A 25,615-nucleotide genomic window follows, 5' to 3' on the forward strand; every position below is an offset into this window, starting at 1 on the left:
TTTTACGCATCAGCGAGGTATTATTGATGTCTCCTACCCATAAAAACTTTGTTTTGTCCATCCTAAAATAATCAAAACAAGAACACTGGCCGCCATGTTGAATTGATGTTGGGTCGTTAATTATTGGCTCTTGCCACCCCCCTGGTAAAACCATTCCTTAGAAAATACTCATTAGTACCGTGATGTAACAAACGAGTGGGTGTGGTTGGGCTCTGCGTTACATTCATTGTTCGCGTTTGACAATGGGGACATTAAGGTCAAGATGAACTGAGGCCGGGCTTCAGTTCTGTGGTAGCACGGATCTGGAGAGTCGAACAGCCACTCAGGCTGTAGGCTTGGTCGGTTGGCCACTCGCTGGTGAGTAGCTCATCAGGGTTTCGACGTGAGTGCTTTTCTGGTTCTTTAGTTTTGTGCTCTTGTAGGATTGAGATTTGGCCTCGGTTTATCTTCACAATAAACTGAATTCAAAGATTTGGGAGACACAAATCATTCTGGGGTTCAACAATAGTTATACAGGTAGTTTACTTATTTTTTTTAAGTATTTGGAAGACATTGAGGATTCTTATTTCTGTAACGACAAATAACAATTGAGATATACATAATCTGACAAATAGTTTTTTAATTTGGGATTATCATACAAATGACATGACAGAGTACAACAACGACATTCAACAAAACTTCAATACCCATAGTTTCGATGAATAGTTACGCAATGATTGATTTCTTTACTACTTGTTTCGTTACATAAGTTTATGTTTTTTTATTTAACAACTCTCATGTTGCAATTCTATTTTTTTTTTTCAAATTTATTAGATTCGATGAGTACCATGCCCACACAGTTACGGATCACCCACAGTGACGGATCACTTTGGCGTTCATCATCGGATAACTCGCTCAAAACATAAACGTTGACGAAAAACATATTTTTCTCATGTTATACTATGTGTCTTCTACCATTTGTAATGTTAAGCACAACATTCAACCGTTAAATAACGGTGTTTTTGACAAATGTTTAGTTGGTACCACACAGCTATCATTATATGGTAGTTTTCTGTAAGAAGTGTCATCAGCATTCATAAGCTCCCACAGGTGGTGAAATTCAAATGTTATAGCATGTTTTATGCTCGTTCGCTTCGGTTTAGTGTGAATTCATCTTTGGAAAACATTTTACATGAATTTTTATTCAAAACACCGAATATTAGCACTTCTAACTAGTGATCCATAATATGGACCAGGAAATGATTGTTTACCACGGTTATGGATCACTTCCAAAGAATGTAGATTTCTGCTATTTTATGCATTGGATTCGACATTTTCAGACAATATCACTAAGGATAAAACTAATAAAACATCAAGGTTTGTAAATTTCATATTTTAGCAGACAAAAATGGGTGGAAAACTTGGTGTGGAGCGGAAACAGTTCATGCCTCAGTTACTACAATGCAGTATCACAATAAAAAGGGCATTTTACCCTTGTTTCCAGCTCTAACACTGCTATTTTTTGCAGTAATATATGACACATTGTTAACTTTCGCCATACCATGCAATACAGATGCATTGAGTTGAAAATCTCTTGATTTTGCGCACTGATCCGTAATATGTCACAATTTGATCCATAATATGAAAATTGATCCATAATATAGTTTTCAGGAACCGACACAATTTTTAATTTTTATGCAATCCTATGTAAATATTACCCTCAAAACAGTTTACTAACCGAAGGTCCAATTTGAAACGATTCGATTCGTGCTTTTAAATTACAATTTTACGTTTTCCATGTCGTTTTATTGAATTTTATAGGTTGGACTCCACACTATTTGATCCATAACTGTGGGGTCATAGTAGTTTTCATATATTTTATCAAATATTGTTTTTTCCTTACATATATATTTTTATATGTGTAAAATACTATTTCAATATTGAATCACTTTGCTCGTAGGCTCTAGAATTAAATCTAGATCAATAGAATAGTTTGACCTACGGATTCATTATATTTTGCAGCATTATTAGCATTATTGTGTCAAGTCTAGCCTATTAACCTAACACCCAAGCCAATCCTATTTTCCTTCACCCATGGCGTTTGCGTGGTCAGCATAGACTATTCAGCCATTACCCCTCCTATCATCGGCTTTGGATTGACTTGCGCTCTTATTGCCCCACCAAACGCTGCAAAATGAAAATGAAAATGAAAATAACGATCTGTTGGGACACCGTGATTTATGGTCTGCGTGTAGGGTCAATGGATTAATCATTGGTGGTCTGAAGGATATGGAATTTTGCCGCACAGTTGTGCAATTGAACCTGACATTTTGACAAAAATATCTCAACTTTTTAGCAAAGTTGTTGAGGACGTCTAAGGTCGCAAAATAGTAATAGGAAAAACACGGAATTCTGTCACACAGAAGAGTTTTTAGATCAAATTATTAGGTGAAACTATGAATACACGTTAAACCCGGTAGGATCCCAGGTAGGATCATCTAACGATTTTTTATTAATTTTTAGGTTTTCCTTGCCACCGGACATCTCAAACATGACATCCTCCAAAAATATGGGGAATCATAATGCAGTGCTGCTTTATGTTAAAAAAATTAAAACAGGGTGTTTGATGACATCGTTCTGTGCGGGTTTAATTGATTCAAGTGAATTATTGATTCTTTGAAGATCTAAAATTGAACCATTCTTCGAAAAGTTACACTAGGTGAAAACTAATAGTGTCGCGTTACGTTAATCTGAATTGTAAATTTCCAGCACTAACCCACAATTTTCAAAATACTCGTTCTCATCAAGGCCCGAACCGATTTTTTTATGCGCTGCTCAATCTTCTATAGATTCAAACCGATAGACTTGATTGGATTTTGAAAATGAGATTTTATTGTCAAGCGTTATTGAATGGTATAATAAATGGTACAATTCTACTTGTTTGTTAACCAATACCAATGAAAAGTTTATATTTCAACTATTGATACTCACTTCCTATAATCGACAATATGCATTCCCCTATTTTAGTTTTAAAAATAAGCTAGAGGATAGTGCATCTCCAACTGCGTTCTATCTAAGGGCAGACGGCCGATCAATGACCGTATTATGCCATAATTACCTACCTATTCGCGATGACGGAGGCAATTACCACAGTTGACCCTATGCGTGAAGCTCCGATTTCTTTACATGGCAAAGCATAGGAAGTCAATTTTCAAATGCTTCTAAAAAAATCAAAACTAAATTTGATTAAATTCTGTTAAGTGTACGGGGTTAGATATATGATAAGCTATAGATTCCACAGAATATTGAGGAAAAAATATAAAAATCAAAATAATGTGTCTAGAATGTAGTACATCAATAGTCTATCAACATGTACTGAAAAGAATTTAAATAGCTATTGTAATTAATTTTATATAAGCATTTGAAATTTCACTTCCTATACCTTGCCGGGTTAAATTTTCGACGCTTCACGCATAGAGTAAACTTTTTCCAGATGGCAGCACCGTACCTTCGTTAGAGCGGATACCAACTTGTTGATCAGGGTTAGGTTGCTGCAAATGGATCTGTCTAGTCGCCAATCAAAAGAGAAAATTAAAAATAATGTCAACCAGAGGTGTCTACTTCTACATATAACTTTGTTGCACCGTACCTACGGCCTTCCCTGCGAGATAAAGACACACTTTTTTCAGACCGGCCGGTTGGTTGTTGGGTGGTCAACATGATATGAAAGTCGCGATAGAGGGGGTGCCTTCAGCTGAGCGACACGTGATTGATTATATTTATAAACCACACATACGTGCAGGTTCTAGGCGTCCGCTTCGATAGTTGCTCTCCTTTCGTCATCTGACGAAATCGATTAAAACGGGTTCTGAATAATTGTATCACTTTAGCAAGGAAGGTGCTAGTAGGTGCATAAGTACCAATCAGATAATCATGATATTTAGCAAATTATCTCTTGTGCAACGTGTGTTTGATAAATTGTTCATGTTTCAACAAAGGAATATGGCTCCATAGCTCAGCTGGTTAGAGCGTCGTGCTAATAACGCGAAGGTCGTGAGTTCGATCCTCTCTGGAGCCAGGCTTATATTTTTGGTGTAACAGTTACTTTTCGCTACTAGGGTGTTTTATGTATTTTTATATATACGCGTAACAGAAATTCTGATAGTTTTTGAATTTTAGGTTTCCCATACATTTATTTTTATACTGATTCTTGAACTATAAAATAAGAAAATATGCAAAAGTTATGAAAAAAAACATCTCTAAGGGGTTTTTATCGAGAAATATATCATATCTTGAAAAAAAAAAAAAATATGATGAAATTATAAAGTTGCTCGAAACGTTTGTATATTTAAAAGTTGCTACAACGTTTGTGTATTGAAAAGTTGAAAAAAAGAATTTTCGATCTCCGTAGGTCAAAATGCTGAAGACTTCAAAAGAAGAGCATTTAAATACAGCGATACCTCCATGAGTCGATGTTCCATGACTCGATATCGACTCATGGAACCATACTAAAAACAAAATTTCATGGTTACTATGATGGTCCCTAGAAGCAGCCTTCCAAAGGATTGCTGTTCCATGACTCGATATTTCCATGAGTCGATGGTCCCTTCAATATCGACTCATGGAGGTTTCACTGTATTGAAAAACTTTCTACAAGACTTCAAAACGCTAGGAAGCATTATTAAGGCGCTACTAATTAAAAGCGCTAATAATACGAAATGGTGAAATCTCTCACTGTGGAACGTAAGCCAAAAATAGTAAAAAAAAAAATTTGCTGTAGTGATTAGTTCGCTCCACGTTATTCGTTGTGATAATTACGTTTTATTCAATTTATTTCAATTTGCATCATTGAGATTAATCCATTACGCAGATAATTGCGTTGAAGGATTGAGGTTATCAGGACGAGACGCGTGCCGCCAGACGGGCTTATCTCGGTTCTAAAGACTCTACTACAAACGAAGTCTCGCCGGCGATTCTAGGTTGTGACGTTTCGGGTTACAGAATTAGAACACTGAGACTGCGCCACATTAATCGATCCTGTGAAACGTGATTCAATTTGTTTGTCTTCCGTTTGGTTTGTATGCATGGGAAAATGTTTTCTCCGCTGATATGCGCAGTTTTCTGGTATTCAGCGCTAGAGCCAAAGGTCAAGCACGAGTTCGAGGCGATTGTAAATATGAATAAACTTGATGCAAAGATGGCTTATCACATAAATCTGTGGATTAACAACAGCAAAGTTTAAGTTTAAAGCATCAGAAGAAAACTACCGCTTCACTTGTTAGAAATATATGGATTGTGTAGGCGTGGGGTGGGTATTGTCGGTCTCGTGTATCGAGGTGACAATATTCGACTCGAGTGAAGTGACTCTCTATTCGATTTACACGATGAATCACTTCACTCATGTCGAGAATTGTCACCTCGCTATACAAGATCGACAATTATCAGCTCATGCCACTCGTAGAATAAGCCCAAATGTTACACCAATCGTGTACTCAATATCATCAGAAGTTTCCTTATAGTGTATATATGGACTTAGATAGAAAATGGATCCAACATATATTATATTATATGAACGAACGTAGATGGTTAACTCTTTAAGGGTTCATACACAAATAACGCTCTAAAGGGTGGGTGGGTGTCCTAAGGTTGTTACGGCTCGTACAAAAATGATAGAGTATCAATACAATGGCCAATTTAGGCGTTATGAAATATATGAACAAGCCCTAATCCATTAGAACATCTCGGGAAATATGGGAATCCCGGGAAACAAAAAACTGTCATCTCATTTTCCGGTAAATTTTTCCCGGGATTGGAAACCCTCTAGATGGACCCCTAGCATTTTTTTACATTTCCCTCTGCTAATGCATTGACCATGAAAATCATTTGTGTTTTTTCTCAAAAATAAAATTTCTCAGAAATATGTTTTTTTTTCAAGTTTCACTTTATTTTAATAAATTTTCAATATTATATTCATTATTTACCTTCCGCTTAATAAGAGCTTATATGTTAAGGTGACAGTAGTTTATAATTTCTTTCACATATAATACAGCGAATTCAGATATAGTTAGTTTGCTTTGTCGTAATCGTTTAAAAATATATGGAACAATTATTACGACCGACTGGAATAGAAATAAAATGAAAAAAAAAAACATTTAAACAAATCTATCTAAACAACTAATATAATAAATCTCTCACTTATTGGCGACTTACAAAACGAAAAATAAACTATGTTCAAATTTCCGGGTTTCCTCACGTGGGAGCGAATTCTGATCTAATACAGAACCAAAAAACGGATTCCTAAATCGCTAGTATGTTACACAAGTAATTCTCAACTGTTTTCCTTTGATTCATTTCCCGCCGATGTTTAACATTCTGATATTGTGTTTGTCTTCCGCATTTTTACGAATCACTATCAATAACTTCAGCATTGTAGTACCTCTTGTTTAACAGTACGAAAGGCTTTCCATGTATTTGACTTCTACTGTGTATTACATCTACCGAACTTTTGTTCTAATTTCAAATACTAGAAATCGTTGAAAAAAAATACACAAAAACAAAAGGGGTGTGTGGACAACCTCGCCTGGCAACGATGTGAATGAATTGCTTCAGATGGTGACTAATGGGTTCCAATACAAAGCATTTCTTTTTGCGTGTAGCTACGAATGACTAATTATTGTTTGCCTATGTTTGAATGTCTTGGAAAATGTTGACTTGTTTTGTTTCGGTTTCTAGGGGTTTGATAATGGCTACTTGCGTATGTTATGTTTTTCCCCTATAGCAGTGTATGCTTTGCCTGTTTTCGTTAGTTGTTTTGTTAGTAAATTTTGATACTATTTTAGTTATATTCTTCGCATGTGGTGTTTATTTTTTCGTTATATTTTGTATGTTCAATGTGTAAATCAATGAAATGGTTGATTTAGACAAAATTATATCTTATAATCGATTCGAGAATGTTGTGCTTATTCTGCGCGGCGTTTGAGGTGAGACGAGTCGAATGAGGAGACAATTGTCGACATTAGTCGTCTCACTTCACTCGAGGTGAAAGCGGCTCGTATCGACTCACACGCCGCGCAGAATAAGCAGATGTTCTTTAACACGTTTAATTGATAATAAAACGAAGATTTTCCTTCTAACGATGACATCTGAATCATTGACTGATTGAATCGGAAACTTGTAACTGATGCTTTGTTGAGGATTAAATAACCTCAAAAATTACACAAGAAATTCGTAAGAAACTTGTTCCAAACTAAATCGATTAAAGCAAACAATTATTCACAGTAAACATGCAATTTGTATGAATATTTGGCTTTTGATGCAAAGCTCCATTGGATACAGAGCCAATTTAGCGACAATTAATTATACCAAACTGGCGTTAAAATGGTGAGTTAACAACCCGGAAGGAATGTCCAACGTAGCAATCCTCAGAAGACCCTACCTAATGCTTCCGAAGGTCATCCGATCGCAAAACATTGTTTGAAAAAACGTACATTATTTCAATTCGGAAGAAATGTTGAGTAAAAGAAGAAACCATCAGGAAGTTCTTAAAGTACAGAAGCAATTTTCCAAAAAGAAATTACTCTTCTAAACAGGTATGATTTTCAGGTAATGCAATATATTCACAACGAACTATTCATACATTTGTATGGTTCCGATTTGCCTGAAAATGCAACACTATTGGGATTTGATCACCCCTACTTGAAGTGCTTTTAACTTTTCCATTCCTAAACGATTTTTTTTGTTTTCGCTAGGGTAGAAGCACCGGTTTTGTCCATACGCCAGTTGTAGCCATAGTGGGTTATAGCAATTCAGCATGAAACCTTTTGTATTCCGTAGATCGCATTCACATGACAGAGAAACGTTCATTTACACGTCCGAATTTATTCAAAACATAAGAAAAACAATTAATTTGCCCAATAATTTTAACTTCCATACACCTAATTCAGCCAGGGTACTCCTAATTAGGCCACTTTCATAAGAAATCAATGTGATTGGCCAATTTAGGAACCGAAACTAAATCTCTGGCCGAAAATGGGTATGGCTTATATTGACCAACTAGATTTTCATAGCGAAAAAATGGCTTGAGCTCAGTTCCGATAGTTTACATACATAATATGGATTGAAAGCTTGCCATTGACATGTTTGTAGTATGTATAGGGCTTCCCATATATTTTCATTGACTTTTTTCTTAGGCACTCATAGATTTTTTCACTTTACGGACGAGATATACTGCCCATAACTGCACAACAGTCACATTCGACATTTTTGACAAATTGGAGTTAATACCATGGAGTGTCATCAAATGATAAATACTTTCGATCAACTTACTAAAATCTGTGAGATTGTTCTAGAAAATTCGAAAAAACTACCAAGTAGTTTTGTCACATTGGCAAATGTAACCGCATAACAGTCACATTGAGATTATACATGAGCCTCATAATGTAGTAACAACGAAACTGCCCATAACTGCATATTTGTAACATTCGGCAAAAGTAGGCATTGAGTAAATGGGATACCAAGTTTGCATTTTACTGCAGTATGGGAGGAAACTAAAATTTCAAAAAATCATTAAGAATTCAAAAGAGCATATTTGAGGCTGAAATTTTGTACAACTAATATCGCATATTGGGTGAATAGTCAGAAAATAATTTTGATAGAAATTTCGTTGCTACTACATTATGATGCTCATGTATAATCTCAATGTGACTGTTATGCGGTTACAATTGCCAATGTGACAAAACAAATTGGTATTTTTCTCGAATTTTCTAGAACAATCTCACAGATTTTAGTAAGTTGATCGAAAGTATTTATCATTTGATGGCTCTCCATGGTATTAACTCCAAATTGTCAAAAATGTCGAATGTGACTGTTATGCAGTTATGGGCAGGAAATTTCTATCAGAATTATTTTCTGACTATTCACCCAAAATGCGAAATAAGTTGTACAAAATTTCAGCCTCAAATATGTTCTTTTGAATTCTTAATGATTTTTTGAAAAGTTTCCTCCCATATTGCAGTAAAATGCAAACTTGGTACTCAATGCCTACTTTTGTTGAATGTTACAAATATGCAGTTATGGGCAGTACAAGTATGTAACAAAACATTTGCAATGATTCAGATTTTCCATTTTAATGAAATTTACACAGCATTTCAGATATAAATTAAACATTGACATATATTTTTAGGTATATTTTTTTTCTGTGAGTTGAAAAGTAATGAACGATTTAACTCAAAATCAGAATGTCCTACATAAAAAGTGCTTGGGCAAACTTTTTTTTTTCTCGTCGTAATCCATAACTCTACTGAATACACCATGAAGCTAGTACTTCATTTTCATGAGTTGTGTAAATACTACAATTGCTCTAAAATTCACTGCTTTCAAACCGTTATTTTCTTCAAAACCCAGAAAAGTTCAGGTTTTCAGCTCCCATTTCAAATGTGAATAATCTATCAGAGTTCCTTCTGTGCTATGATATGCATATTCACAGTTACTTGAACAGGAATGAAAAAGATTTGGAGAAAATTTGATTGGGCTGACAAAATCGGGTCATTGCTGTATAGGGTGCAGAACTACTTTGGAACTTCCATGATTCTCTTTGACATGGGGTTCTTATCGGCCGAACTGTCTGAAAGTTTGCAATAAGAAACGTTTTAGTACGACGCATATTGTGACCAAATATGTGCATTGTTGCTATAAGAAAAACCCACTGTCGAAGTGAATCAAACGTGCCAAAAACCCCGCTCCCTATCTGAAGCGCTGTGAAACTTTCAAATCGGTTCAGGAATATTTTCATTTTTTTTAATTTCTCATAAGGTGTCTTCCGAGAATCTTCCAAGCATTTCATCAAAATATTACATAAGGCCTGCATTAAGTAATTCTTAAAAGATTTCTTTTTTTTTTCAAGTGTTTCTGGAAGTAGTGCAGGGACGCTTTAATAATTTCTACGGCAATTGTTCCATAAAATTTAATTTAAAGCTCTCCAACGATATTTTCATCTAGCCTCCAGGCCTTCTGCAGGAATTTTCATGGGCCCTTTCACATTTGAGTTTATTCTACGACTGGCGTGAGGTGACAATTGTCGGTGTCGTATAGCGAGGTGACAATTGTCGACTCGAATGAAGTGACTCGCTGTGTAAATCAAATGGAGAGTCACTTCACTCGAGTCGAGAATTGTCACCTCGCTATACGAGACCGACAATTGTCACCTCACGCCAGTCGTAGAATAAACCCAATTATCTCTTTTTCAATTCTTTCTAATCATTCACAAGGCTACCTTGATAAATTCTTGAAAAAATCTCAATAAAAACTTTTGCAGAAGTAAACGGATCAATTCATAGCTAAATCCATTGGGGAATGTCTTGAAGGCGTTGCTCATGAAGATTTTCTGCAACATTTCTTGAAAGAATCCCTCTAGGAGTTCTCAGCCGAATTTCCGGAGGACTTCCAGGAATGTAATCAACGTATTTCCTGTTAAGAAATTCTAAAGGAATGATTGGTTGAATGCATGGGCATGATCGTTGGAGGATTCTTTGTATGAGCATCTGAAAGCATTAAGGGGACACGGGAGACCGTGTTATTTTCCCTATCTTTTGTCTCACTCTAACAATTATCATCAAAACTTTGCCGAAGCAAATCTCGAGTTTTAGTGAACCGATGAAGCTGAAAATTTGATCGATTGTGCACCACATATATAGAAAATAGTGATAAATTTTTCACATCTCTATATTGAGTGGTACTTGAGATCTGCTTCTTCAAATGGATAGGATGATTATAATGACGTCCCGTGCGGCCTTAAGGAGGGAGAATTCCCTAGAGGATTGGTTGGGGTTATTCTTGAAGTAATTTCTGGAGGTAGATTTCTTGAAAGTCTTCTTGGAAGTATCTCTAAAGGAATAGTAGAAAAAAAATGTCAAAATCTCCTAATAAACTCCAGCACAAATTACTGACTGGATTCTTGGAACATTTTTAGAGCGATTCCTAGTCTTTGAAGAAAATCCTCGAAACTCTAACAGAATACTTGAAGTACTTTTTTTTCTGAAATTGAAATACTCCCTTTAGAACTTTCTTCTATTTTCTGGATAAATATTCGCAGGAATTCATGAAGAGAATACTTGTAAGAATTCAATATTTCTTATAAGAAATTTCTTGAAAGACTCTTGGAAGAGGTTTATCGGAACAATCTCAGGTGGAGTTTCTACAGATATTCTTCTTTTTTATCATTTTACAGTACTCATACTATTACGGGTCACCCATCATTATTATGGGCCTTTTTCATTTGAATTGCATGCAGAATAGAGCAGTGGTTCCCAACTTTTTTTTTAAACTGCCACCACTTTTGAAGTTCTAAACCATCTACTAAACCAACCAAAAACTTGAAATCGATGTTCTTGGATTTCTATTTCTCGTTATCCATCATAAACAACTCGAGTATTCTGCTATGATTTGCTGGAGAAGTCCACTAATTCAGCACCATCTAGCTAGGGTCTGGGTCATTAAGCATAAAGTCATTTGACATACAAAACATATGACATAATGACCATTTGGCATAAAATTTTCTCATCAAGAGCAGTCATCTTTTAAAAGAATGGTTATAATTCTGGTCATGCCAAATGGCTTGCTTCCATGTAGCTATACAAAAGTCCCATGATGAACTTTCAAAAAAGATCTTACCAAAATCTAACGAAACAAAATCTGCAGATCAGGTACCTACATAGGAAGGTTTCAACACAAATAAGCCAAATATTCGTCAAAAGTAATCTCCAGACTTCGTTGAAGAATTTCCCCGAGAACTATCAAATAAGATTTTCATAATATTTCCCACCGTTGGGAGCAGCTTTGAATATTTTTAGAAATATTAAAATGACACGCGTGGGCTCAACTGTCGGTTGGGGGAAAAAATCGTTAAAAATCACGCCATCTATCAAGGATCTCTACAAAAAAATATTAGTTGAAATCTCACAAAAAAAATCTGCTGATAGATTTGAAAGGATTCGCTAATTCTTCGAGTAAAAACTGAATTTCTTGAGTCTCTCCAACAGGTCGTTCTAGGATCTCTCCAGGAGTGTTTGGAATCTAACAATGATTGAGCCGGAAATATGTCAGGCCTTTTCTTTAGACAGCTCCAGGGACAATCTCAGTTACATTTTCAAGCTGCACAAAAACAATTAAGCAACTCTGGTAAAATCAGATTGGTACGGCATTTTTCTATCATGGCTTCGCAGTCCCCCTGAGAAGTAGTCACAGTGTGATCTGCGTACTATTTCTTCAGGAATTCATCCTATGATTCTTTAACAGCTTTCCCCATGAACACTTTAAAGATTTTCGTTCAGGTTAATATTCCACAAGAATGTTTCTAAAGACAGGCAAACATTACGCCATAGATTCTTTCAGAAATTTCTTCCCAGGTTTTGTGGGGAACATCTATTAGGTCATGCAAAATTTGAGAATTTTCTATCCCCTATCTTCCCAAGAGCGTAACATACTACTAAACACTTCAGTCGTTGCGCTGTTGTAATTTGTACAACAGTATTGAAAAAAACTCGCTTTTCGTTCACAACAACAGCGTGGGGATTCTGCAAACCGCGCGAAGACTGGAAGGTTAATGGATGAGCCCTTAAAGAAAACCTCTAGGAATACATGAATGTTTCCTTTTTTTTCTCAAAACAAGAAGTTCACAAAAAAATTTAAAGATTCCTTAAACATTTTGGAGGTACCTACTTACTTCTGAAGTAATTTGACTGAACTATTGGAGAAATACATGGTGTACTCATGCAACGATCTCTAAAGGAACTTCTGGCATCTTAAGATCTTCAAAAAATTCTAGCTATTCTAGAATATTTTTTGCAAAAGTAATACTAAGTACAACAATGCTGATACGGTATTACAGTGCAAAACTGCAACATAAGCGAAGAAAGCTCAAGATTGAAAACTGTGAAAGTATTCTTATTGCACTAAACTGAGAGGCAAATTCAGGGTTGCGAAGGTATGCCAAGAAAAATAAAAATCTTCGTTGGCCTTCTGAAGGATTTCTTGAAGCGAATTCTGCATATATTTCTTCAACCGTTTCTTGAGAGATCACTGTAGAAATTTTTAGATTATTCCCTGGAGCAGTCCTTGAATGCATTTGTGATGAAATATGTGGACGAATCACTGGAATCCTGAAACTTAACCACGAAAAGTATGTAGAACGCTTAAAGATTAACACCAGAATTCTGTAAAGGAATTTTAAACGAAATTTTGCGAAAATTCCAGTTTGTGGCATAAATTAAGGGATTTTTTTTTGAATAACTAGAGAAACTTTAGAGATCTTCCCGTAAAAAATACAGACTTGCTGTTCTTTAAAAAGATATCTGCTATTTTCCCTAGCTAGCGTACCCTATACTACTCCACTTTACCGAAAATTCAAACGTTAAAAAGAAATGGAATTTCAAACGATACGACGCAAACCAGCATTACACCTGAAGGATGACGTTTTTATTTTCCAACAGTTTCATTTTTTTTTCCGAAATAAGTCTCGTCCACAAGCAATAATACGTAGTACGCTAATAGATTCCTTTCTCGCTAAGCATTTGATGCGTCGTTATTTTTCTTATAATGGGTGTTGTCACATTTTTTTTTCTTTCGAAGCTTCTAAAGTGAGAACAGATAAGCGAAAAGAGCAAAGCGACGGCTGCTTAAGCACAAAGAATGATTTAATTCAGTATCGATTAGGTTAGGCTTTCGTAATTTTAGTTTTTTATCGAAGCGAAGTTTTGGGTGGTTCTCTACTAGATTGGCAACAAGCGTATGAGTAGGATGACAAAGAGAGGCAGGGATGAGCTCTAAAAAGATTGCGCTTGTTTGTGTCGAAGAAACGGGGAAGAGTTTTAGTTCTTATGGATATTCACCAAAATTTGAGCTTCCAAACAGTATCTATTTGTAATGGGGGGCGGTTGAGTTTGTTTAGTCGAAAGAATAGTTTCGTTATTTGCCGAACAATATTTGTCATTTTGAATATTACTAATTTGTTATATCAGCTAAACTGGGCTATTGGGTAAATGGTAATCTGCTTTATCGATTTGCTGGTGTTCTGTTGTCATTATTTTTAGCTTAAGTTTAGTACGAAATTTTTGATGAACGATGATGAGTTTTACGATTTCTAAATGGTTCGTTTATTTTGAGTACTAACGAGTTTTTCTCTCATTTGAATGACTTGGTCTTCTATTTTGCACATCGTGCGAATTCTAAGTCTTTGCCAAGGATTCTGTTTAGCTAATATCTGTGTTCTTTTTTTCATCAATATTATTAATTGTGTGTTTTTGATTTTCCCTCTTTGTTTGAATTTTTCACATTCTTTCCCGTATTGTTCTCTCGGTTATGCTACTATCCTAATATATGAATTGCAGTAATGTACAAAATAAACATCCGTATTAAAAATAAGAAACCTAATAACCGCTTTTTGTAATTCGTTTTACCGTAAATAAATAACTTAGTAATAATTACAATAAAATTACACATCGCTTCCAATATCACTCGTCTCCGTTGTAGATGTTCCCCTCTGGTTTCTCATAATTACACTGATCAAAAAAGACTGACATGTTCTCGTTTTCTTCCCTTCTCGCTCCGATTCGAGATATACACTTGATGATGAGCATACATCACAATGTTACTAAAAATTATAAATCATCAATAACTGTAACTTTTTGCTCTGATTTACAGCACTTTTTGGATTTTTGTTGATAATTTTAGGGACATGAATTTCTCCCTCCCTGGAAAAGTTCCTGGGGGAAGAATTGGGGGATATATCTGGAAGGATACCTGGAGGAATGCTTAAAAGTATTCCAGAAGGAATCTCTGTGAAAATTGCTGAACAAATTCCTGAAACTTTTCCTTGAAGAACTTGAGAAGAAATTCTCAATGAACCTGTGAAATAACAGCGTAAGTTTCTCTGAAGATTAGGGGAATGTGGGGCAAGATGGGCACCCCTAGTTTGTGTCGTTCCTACCGATATTTCTCAATAAATTATTTGGGGTTCTGATGAATATCATTAAATTGATATGATGGCCGTAAATTTCAGCTAAAAAATCAACAGCACAACGTAAATATTGTCAAAAATACATAGAAGTCCAAAAATTTACTTTTTCATATAAGATTTGTTCATTTAAAAGTGATATCTTTGTTGCGTAAACCATTTAATTCATACGTTTTTGGCCGTATAGTTATAGAATAATCTAGTGTAGATAATCAGGAGCAAAACTTTTATCAAATTGAAAAAAATATTTCAATTATTTTAAATTATATTAAAAAATTTACACCCTTGGGGCAAGATGAGCACCATGTTCAAAATTAAGTAAAAGTGTGAAATTATAGAACCGCATTTACCTGTGGGCTTTGCACAAAACATTTTTTCTAAAAAATATAAACAATCAATAAATTTAATCGATTTTTAAGTAAAATCTTAGTAATCTATGAAAAGTTATTTATATTTTGATACAAGTTTTAAAACTAAGCTAGTTGAAGATAAATACTATCAGATATTAAAGATAATATCTTGAGATATGAGAACAAGGCTCATATCTCGTGTGTTTCCACATCTCAGCTGCTTGTTATACGTAATATCATTTACCATGGCCAGAAATCAAATTGTATTCCGGGTGTCTGCAGACCCAGTTAAGCGCAGGGAGATGGCGCATTTTGATTTAGCAACAGACAAACTCCCCACCTACCCTTCCGAGTGGTTTAAGAGCAACCCGGGGCAAAAGCCTCCCATGGAAGTGCATATAATACCAGACAACCGGAGGGGCAATGTCCACTCAACCATTCGACTTCAATTTGCTGCCGGAACCCTCTCTCCTGCCGTTGCCACTGCATTCCTTTGGCACGAGCTGGCGCGAGAACAGTACACGTTGTCCAAGGAATGGACGTCATTCAACATAGCCATCGGGGCAAAAGGATCGAGAATAAGCATTTCTAATTTTGCTGCTGTCATCGAACAAACCAGCAATTTGGATTTAGTTGCGGAAAATGTCCTATTTGAGGCGAAAGAACTGCGTCGGTACGTGATTGCCGTCGCCTGCGTTCTCAGAATCATAGGCATTGACCGTGAGGAGTACAGGGAACAGGTTATCACGCATATGAATGCGTTAATCACCCAAGCTCCGGGAACAGAAATTAATCTGGACCAAGTCTATATACATTATAAGACTTGGGCAACCTACACTCAATACGCTAAGTGCCTTGCGTTTGCTGACATGTTCTTGGCGGAATTTCCTGCCCATCCCTTAGCCGGACTCAGGATGGGATCGATCGTGTGCAGGATGAGAGACTGCTCGGCGTTGGTCGCCACGTTTTATATCCTGAAGATGTTTGGGATGACCATCGGGGATTTTGCACTTTGGATCTGGACAAAACCGGTGGCGGCCCAGTATGATCAGGTCACCGTTGGAGGGGAGGAGATGGACCAGCCCCGGTCATACGCCCTATATTTTAGGGATCTGGGGCTGTCCGAAAAGTCGCCCTATTCGGCCCCCTCCAACGCTGACCTGCATCTGTTTCTCCACACACTGGGAGTCACCGAGGATTCAGAGAGATCCGTGCGAGCCCGACAGGTAGGAACTCCCTTGAAGAACGCCATCATTGCGAATGAAATGGTGGTTGCGTACGTCTACGGACGTTTTAATACATTCCAAAAGGAATACTCATATGACGGTGAACCGATTGAGGATGCTGGTCCTGGTGCAGCGGACGAAGTAGAGGAGCATAGGATGCCAGAGTCGAAAGACCCCGATGCGTGGTTAGGCTGGCTGCAGCAACAAAACGGAATAATCCCACCCTTTATCAAACGCCAATCCTATATGCATTGGTTAAATCATGCTGGAAGCAGACCAGGCACCATCGGTGAAATGTTATTCCAAGACACAACGGCCGGGATGATGACAGTCCGTCCGGCGGAAGCAGAAGGTGGTCAGTAGAGGGTAAGAGAAGTAATTTTTTGACAATAGTTTTGTAATAGGTATCCATGAAAAAAACTAACACAACTCATAATCGTTTAAAAATTAATCTCAGTTGAGAGACGTTATTAAGAAGATGACTGGCAAGCCGAACAGCACTCTCAAACAGGACCAGGATCGTAAGGGATCTCGTGATCAACCCGGTCAACTGACGGAAAGCGGATCATTCCTGCAACTATCTCGAAGCTATAATAACAGACCAAGATTAGAGCTGGGTGGTTTGTGGGAGGTGATCCAATCGATACGAAAAGAGGAGTACGCCTCCAATATGGACATTCCGACGGAATTATTTTATAAAGTAACTGGATGCAAGGAAGGAAATCCCCTTCCCATTGCCTTGTCCCCGGTGACCCATCTTAATCCAACCAGATCCAGGACTTATCTAGAATCAACAAATAAACAGCCGAAGTCCTCTGTGGACGAAGTATCGAAAACAGTGGTTCTGCCCTCTATTGGTCGCCCGTACTCCCATCTAGGAGTGAAGGAGGTTGAAGAAGATACGTCGTCCTCGACCGACGCAGCAATTTTCGACGATCCAGATGATACGGAGGGAGAATCAGAAGCCGAAGCCTTGGAGTTGGGAATTTGCACAAAGGACTTGAAGGGCTCCAGTAACTGGACATACGATTGCATCGTGAATGATGACGGAGTAAACGTGCAGTGCCTAGTCGAGGGATTTAACATGTTCCTCTTGCAAGCACAGATGAACAAGGTCATAAAACTGGAGAAAGTTAGCCTTCAGGGTAATAGGATCTTCGGATTCATCTCCCCTGTGGAGGATGGATCCACGATCTGGGGATCTGCTCGATCCTCAGCTACAATCACAGAGTTACCCAAGACACCCCGACAGTCCTTGTCCCAGCCCTCATGTTCCGCGAGTGTCAACCTATACGATCGCCCCAGATTGGCTCCAACCAATGAATTCCTCTTTGCTAGGGCCCCTCTGACTCCCGCTCCGGTTATTCCCGAGCGCCAGTATGTCCAATTAGACAAGAACACTCCGAGAGCTGAGATGAAACCTGATCTTAAATCACCTAGCGGCCTGCCTAACGGGAATACAACATCAACAAATAAGAATGAATCGGGAATCCCCAAGTCCCAAAACATCATGTTAAGACTGCCGGGGAGATTTTGCATGAATCGAGCCGTCAACCTAAAGCTAGATTACGCCAAATATCAGGCAATAGCTGAGTCCGATCTAGCCCAGGAGGATACAATTGCTAAAATCCTCCATTATGGTAAAATGTACCAGAAGTATTTTTACCGGTGCAATTACAAGCTAGGTATTATTGAATATTGCAAGCATTGAAAAATAATAGTTTTCTTTAGTAAATTGCATCTTTTTATGTGGGTGCCCATCTTGCCCCGCAGTTTTTTTGACCGATAAAAAAGCTATTTTTTAAAGTATTATTTGGAAAACTATTTATCACTTTTTAAAACTTTTAATGGTTGGAGGTCAAAGTAATAATGTAAAAGATAAGGATGGCTACAATTTTACCAAAATAAGAACGTTTAAGTAGGCTTAAATCGCGCTTATCCTTAGGGTGCTCATCTTGCCCCGCCTGACCCTACTCTGAAGCCTCTAGAATTTTGCATCAGAATTCACTGCTAGGAATAACAGGAGAAATGAGTGACTTCAGATACCTTTTTGGTTCAAAAAGAGACTTTAGCAACCATCTGTTAAAAATATACTTTTTCAAAACATGTATTAAAATAGTGACAAAATCTTCAAGAAAAGAGCTGCTACTAGCCCTGAGTTCTACACCAATTGAGTCTTTTTACAAGCATTCCAGACAGTCGAGTTGAAAAGTGCTGATTCGGAGCATTAAAACTAAGTGTAAACTGATGGAGCATATCTAGAGATTTAGTCAAACCATGTTTGAATTAAACTCATGTCAGTACTCAATTGTTCAGCCCTCTCGATGTGCTGTTTGTGAGGTTTGTTCATTGCTGGAATTGTTTATGTGCATGGCTACTTAAACCATAAATTGAAAATAATTAGACTCTGCTTCTCAAGGAAAATGCCATTGGCAAAACTAAACTCTTGAACCAACTGCGCATACATTGTCTAATCACCTTCATATTTCCATATTCTTGCCTATTACATCTAACATTCGCTTCCGATGATGAATCCAACCCATTTCTGTCAAAGAACCCCACTCTATCTATGTACGATCCCATCGCCCAATATCCGGCGATTACTTCTTCTTACCACCGCCGGCAGCGACGGCCGTTCCGGTCGACGCGGCCATGTTCTCGTGCTGTCATGCGGACGTTTCGTTCTCCATCCAGCCCTCGCTATCGTCGTCGCTCTCCGAATCGGACGACTCGCTCAGCTCGATGGCCACGCGCCGCGCCAGGATCGAGGCCACGTCGTGTAACCGCTCGATGGTCCGGTCGTTATCCTTGGCGTCGTTCCGCTGCTCCACCTTGCGTAGTTTGATTCCTGAAAACAACGAACGTGTTAACAATTCTATGTAGATCACCCACAAAAAAAAAACTCAGGTTCAACTCACCGTCTCGAATGGCCTTCATCAGATCGGATCGGGGATCTTCGTAGGCGATCTTCTCCTGGGGTGGAATTTTCTTCAGCTGGTGCATTTGACCCATGATGAGGGTGCCGTTGGGCATGCCGCCACCACTCATGACGTCCCCATTGGTCAGCGGAAGTTTCGAGGGACTCAGCGGGCCGTCCAGTAGTGGAGGTGGTGGTGGCGGCGGAGGCGGTGCCACATTCGGCGGCGACTGTTTGGGAGATAGCTGGAAGGATTATGGACGGTATTAGTTGCGAGATGGATAGACAATACACAATGAGTGAGCAATAACGGAAGGACTACCACAGTATTAGTCACAATTTATTGACTAATAAGACGTAAATTGACAGTTTATCGACAAAACGGATCCTGAAGAATCGCAAGGACATAGAAGGAGAAAGTAACAAACGTCATATGATAAATAATTCGAAACCAACAATGGGGAGACAAAGGTATAGATTTCAGCGTGACCACATATCGTCACGTGTACTATAAATGGCCAAAGTGCGTTACTTCGCCGTGAACACACATGGGGTAGGATCGCAATAGGGAGTACCTCCTGAAAATGCAGGTGGCTGCTGAGCAGTTCGATGTCATCATCGAGTTTGTTAAGAGCAAAAGCAATACCAGCAAAGACTTGAAATTGGGACAATCAGTGTTATCTGCAAAGCAGGACTGTGAGAAAGCCATGGCAAGGTAGAAGACAAAAAAGACACTAAATCGTGCCAGACTGAAGTGTTTTCCTTCACAGGCAACGCGAATATATCAGAAAATCCGAGGATTCCGAAGATGAATACGCTGCTGCCGTTCAAAGCGGAAAAGCTGACACGAGTCAAGCTTGGCGATCAAGACGACATGGCAATAGCGGAGAGGCCAACACCAATAAAGTCAAGAAAACAGAGCCACAGGATAGCCCGAAACAGGCAGTGCTTCCACAGAAACCACGGGCGCAAAGCAATAGCAACCCGTGGATGCGAGTTAGCATTAGCATTAAGCAATTCACACAAATTCGTAGGTGATACCAAAGTCAGGGATTTGGGTAGGTGATACCAAAGTCAGGGATATCTGACTCCTAGACAAGATTGACGCATGCTCCAGCAGCCGAGAGCTGTCCTGGCCACGTAATTGCGAATGCTAGGGAAATGAAAGGAAGGATACAGGAAACTCTACGACCTCTCATAGGTGCTACGGGATATTGTGAACTGTTAATGGGAAGGGTAAAGCCCCAAACACAATGTGAACAGCAGCACGGTACAACGGCAAAAAGGGCAAGCCCATCTTGATCTACACTTGTCAAATCCATGTTGAATCTGATAGAGTGGACATTGATTAAAACATTGATATATCATTCAAGTCGGTGTTGCCGTTCTTGCCGTAATGCCGTTGCATTGTGTTTGACCTTTTTTTTGTTTTTTACAAGGGGGAAATCTGCAAACAGATCCCCTGAGAAGTTACCTTAGGGAATGCGGGATGACGCACCAACGACGACCCGCTAAAACCAGCCTATGCACTGTGCTTGAGCAATTCTTTTAGAGTTGCTCAAGTGGTGAACAGTGCATCGACATGCAGAGCCGTAGCGTGGCTTCTTGGCGCCCTTGGCGAAGCTCCATTTCAGCGCCCCTTAATCAAAGCTTATCAAAAATTATTTTTGAAAAATTTTGAGCGATTTGTACGAGAATTTTTATGAAAATCGTCAAAAGTGTCACAAAAAGTTATATTATTTTCTTGAGATCAGAACACATTATATTATTGGCAAAACTCCTGCAAGAAAAATGTGTATTCTATTATTTTTAATGAATATTGTCTGCGTACATTTGAAAGATGCATTTAAAAAATACGAAGAAATATACAGTTCATATGGCTAAGAACAAATTTGTAGTATCTACTAGATGTTTCAAACAAAATTTGTAAATTTTGGTGAAATACAATTTTTAAAAGAAATTCTCCTGAACATTTTGTACCATTTGTTTTCAAGCATAGTTTTAAAACTTTTCACCCTGGTTAACTGGAAAGAATTTAAAAGTTTATGCCTGAAATACCATTCGAGCAAGCAATAGCAACTCGTTACAAAATTATGATTTTAAAATAAAGACCAACCCCATAATAGTAATTGTAAAGGATTGTAATATTTTTTTAGATATGGTAAGATGCTCTAGACTCTTTGAAAATTAAAACAAATTTCAATTTTCAGGAAATTTATAGAGAAAGCAAAGAAAATTCTCTAGGATTTTAAGGGATATATTTTTTAGAAATATTGCGTAGATTTAGCCAAGATATTCTCTAGAAGTTTAATTGCAGAACTGCTGTTTGGAAATCACAAATTTTGTCAATAATTATTAAAAAAGTATTTGAAGTATATCGAAGAGTTTTCAATTTATTCCCAAGGATTTGCTATTACCATCAAAATTGAATGCTTTCTTCACAGCCTTCTATTTACAAAAATTCAAAAGTTTTTTTTTCAAGAGCCTTATTATTAAATTTAACTTTCCGGTGGAAGAAAATCTCAATCATGCAAACTTTCTGAAAGATGCAATGTTGATGAGGTTTAAATAGCTACATTCAACCTTCCTACCACATTTTTTTTTGTAGAACCCAGCTAGTGTAGAACATTCTTACGATTATTAAAAAATATATTACAGATTCTAAAATTATGTTTGGTGTGAGACTTTTCGGCTAGGTTTAGAGCAGTTTACAAAATGATAAGAGTTATGAAAAAAATACTCAACATTCTATCAGAATGACACCTAAAATTCTGTGAAAGACCAATCAAGATAAATCGAGAGCCTGCTGCTCAGAAAAACTTCGAGGATTCAGCCTGGTATTTGGTGAGAATGTCTTCTTTGAATTTAATCATAATGCTGCAACCTATCAAGGCTTAGTAGAATTCCAATTTTGCTTGTCAACTTCTCAAAGAGTCATAAATCGGAAGGTTTTCTAGTAATTTTAACAAATAAATCGAGTCATCGAAACAGACAGTCTAACTTTCAGCATACATACACATCTGAATGATACAAATCTTTATTTCTTCTCATTAACAAACTTAACTTATGATTATTTATTTGAACTTCAAACTTTAGAAAAATATATAAGGAATGAACAATATCTTTTGAAATGCTAATTGTTTATTTTGTTAAAGCCTTTCAGAAACTGTTTTGAATTTTTCTTTATTATGTCTTATAATTCTTTTGAAATTGTTACTAACAAGAAGCCCTAATTTAATATGCATCTTCAAGAATTTTACTGAGTGGTTCACGTATTTTGGCGCCCCCTTTAGGCTGGCGCCCTTGGCGGGTGCCAACCTGGCCAACCGCACGCTACGGCACTGTCGACATGACACTTGGACTCAGACCCTTATCTCCCCGGAATCACCTTACGGTATTTCTTCGGGGAGGGACCAGTGCATATAGCACAACACGTGTAGCAAAAGTAGTCTAGGCAAACTGCTTCTCCTAGCCGACTTAAACAATGTTACAAGGGACCAGCCTCGGCAGGGCTAATCCTCTGCAGCCAACTCTTGGTCGGCGCACCATAGGCGCTGCAATTATAACATAAGGGGCAGTCCATTAATTATGTAAGGGTTTATGTGGGGAGGGGGTTGGTATTTCTTACGCGCCATACAATTTATTTTTAATTTTCATACAAAGAATCTTACCATGGGGGGAGGGGGGGGGGGGGGGTCGAAAAACCCTGAAAATTGTCTTACGTAATTAATGGATCGCCCCTAATGTGAGTGACAGCCGTAGTTACTGCATTCCAGCACTCGGCATCCGCACACATTCTCTCTATTATATTGTCGGGGGACGTGTCCCCTCCGCATGTAGTGAGCAACCGCTTTAGGTTTCTGCTCGTTCTAAGCGCTTTTAACCAGATTGGTCCTCCATACCTTAGTATGGATAACGCCACGCTTGCCAGTAGCTTGCGTTTGCTGGCAATTACAGAAGAGTTGTTAGACATCATCCACGAAAGCGCCGCTATATCCGTAGATGCCCTTTTACAAGCATATTCAACGTGGCTAGCGAAGCTGAGCTTGTCATCGATCATTACCCCAAGATGCCTAAGGGATCGTTTGGACTCTATGGTGCAATCACCTACCGAGATAAGCGCCCGTTGCTCGGACTTGCGGTCGTTGACCACCACCACCTCAGTCTTGTGACGGGCCAGTCCTAGTTTCCTAGACTTCATCCATTCCTCAACTATGGAAATAGAGTGCGCTGCTGTGATATCGTCGGCGAAGCCAACAATCTTAACACCCGTCGGAAGGGGCAGCCTTAGTACGTCATCGTACATTGCATTCCATAACAGCGAGCCCAGGATTGAACCTTGAGGTACTCCCGCGGTAATTCGAACGCTTTTCTGCCCCTCCTCCGCCCTCTGCCCCTGACACAGTAGAATCCTACCATCAAAATAGCTTTCTAGAAGCTTTCACAAATGCACCGGTACCTTGAGGCGGTGAAGTGCGTGTGCTATTGCTTTCCACCGTTGTTGAACGCTTTTTTCACATCCAGAGTGACAACCGCGCAGTAACGGATGCCGGCCCTTTTATGCTCGATTGCCACCGACTGGATGGCGTCCAGAGTAGATTTACCTTTTCTGAATCCAAACTGGTTGTTGGACAGGCCGTCCGCACTCTCCGTATACGGTACTATCCTGTTGAGAATCAACCTCTCCAATAACTTGCCCGTCGTATCTAGTAGACAGATAGGTCTATACGCTGGTTTCCCCGCCTTTGGTAATAGCACCAATTTCTGTCGCTTCCATACATCCGGGAAGATTCCTTGATCAATGCAGCTTTGCATCGTGGTTCTGAACATGTTCGGATCCGCTTTCACTGCCGCTTTTAAGGCAACATTCGGGATACCATCGGGTCCCGGTGCCTTGTTTGACGCGAATGATTTCACGACTTCTGCCAGCTCTTCATTTGTCACTCTCGCCGTTTCTTCTCCTTCATCTGCCGCATACGGCGCTGGGGGCAATGGGCTTAAGGAATGGTGCGGGAAGAGTACATCGATTATCGATCGCAGCAACTCGGCCGACTTCTCTTGGGGCGCTATGGCACCTTTGGTCTTAGCCATTACCACTTTGTAGGCGTCACCCCCCCATGGACTAGAATTGGCACTCTCGTATAGACTATCAAAGCATGCCCGTGTTCGACTCTTGATTTCCTTTTTGAGAACCAACTTTGTCTCTCTGAATGCTGCACCGCGTTCTTCTCTTTGGGCTTATGTGCGTGCGCGTTGCATTCTTCGTCTAGCCCGAAGGCAGATTGCTCGAAGATTTGCAAGTAGATCGAAGGCCTGGCTTTTCTCGGCATGGAAGCATCACACGCTCGCGGTATCACAGCAGCTAGTTCTTCACCGTTTAGATCCAGAGTGTTCCGTTCGTGCCTCAGGGCTTCAGTAAATACTTCGTCGTCGAAGCGCGCTTTTTTCCATCCTCGGGCTTGGGTCGAGTTACATTGCGCTGCCTGGTATTATCGAATCGATTGATAATCGCTATGAGTATAGCCGTCATCAACGCGCCAGTTCATGGTATCTAAAAGGTTAGGACTACAAAACGTCACGTCTACAATCGATTCTGCACCATTTCTGCGGAAGGTACTCAATGTACCCACATTTGCCAACTCTACATTTAATGCGGCCAGGGATTCTAACAATAGCTGGCCTCTTTGATTGGTGCAGCGGCTACCCCACTCCACTGCCCATGCATTAAAGTCGCCAGCTATCACTACTGGCTGCCGATGAGCTAGTTCGGCTATCATCCTGTCGACCATGTGGGAAAATTCCTCAATTGACCACCTTGGGGGCGCGTAACAACTGCAATAGAACACTCCGTTGATTTTTGCTATCGCAAAACCGTCATTTGAGCTAGAAACTAATTCTTGGATTGGGTATCGTTCTGTCGTTCCTATAGCTGCTAGCTGTTGAGACCTATCCTGCATGTTGGAATCCTTGACCGCATTAAATGTAGACCTGGCAAATGTTGAATTGAATTACTTTTTGTTGAAGGGATTTTCTGTCGTGGGCAGGTTCATCCCCAGTCAGATTAAAAAAACAGAACAAGCCTGAAGGGTAAATCTGAGAAAAAAAAACTACTAAAGTATTGTAACTTAACCTAAGA

General features: G+C 38.8%; 2 protein-coding genes and 1 non-coding gene across 3 annotated transcripts in view; 2 read left to right on the forward strand and 1 right to left on the reverse strand.

The window, feature by feature from the left end:
* The first annotated feature begins 3,983 nt into the window (after nucleotides 1–3,983).
* On the forward strand, nucleotides 3,984–4,057 carry Trnai-aau. The gene has a single exon. It is a non-coding gene; the product is annotated as a tRNA-Ile (tRNA).
* Nucleotides 4,058–15,638: 11,581 nt separating this feature from the next.
* LOC110675194 lies at nucleotides 15,639–16,925 on the forward strand. Its single transcript, XM_021839603.1, has one exon. It carries the CDS (start codon nucleotides 15,639–15,641, stop codon nucleotides 16,923–16,925), a length of 1,287 nt encoding a protein of 428 aa, XP_021695295.1.
* Nucleotides 16,926–18,745: 1,820 nt separating this feature from the next.
* Nucleotides 18,746–25,615, reverse strand: part of LOC5576427 (wiskott-Aldrich syndrome protein family member 2) — an 82,820-nt gene continuing 75,950 nt past the window's right edge. The window contains exons 5-6 of the mRNA XM_001662580.2: nucleotides 19,481–19,724; nucleotides 18,746–19,410 (exon numbers count right to left, since the gene is read on the reverse strand). Of these exons, the coding sequence (XP_001662630.2) occupies nucleotides 19,229–19,410; nucleotides 19,481–19,724 (426 nt within the window). The 3' untranslated portion in view covers nucleotides 18,746–19,228. The remainder of the gene's footprint in view (nucleotides 19,411–19,480; nucleotides 19,725–25,615) is intronic.

The sequence above is a fragment of the Aedes aegypti genome, chromosome 2 (genome assembly GCF_002204515.2).
Source record: "Aedes aegypti strain LVP_AGWG chromosome 2, AaegL5.0 Primary Assembly, whole genome shotgun sequence".
NCBI lineage: Eukaryota > Metazoa > Arthropoda > Insecta > Diptera > Culicidae > Aedes > Aedes aegypti.

Coding starts and splice junctions, on each gene's coding strand:
- LOC110675194 (XM_021839603.1), top strand. CDS start 15,639: ATGGCGCATTTTGATTTAGCAACAGACAAACTCCCCACCTACCCTTCC.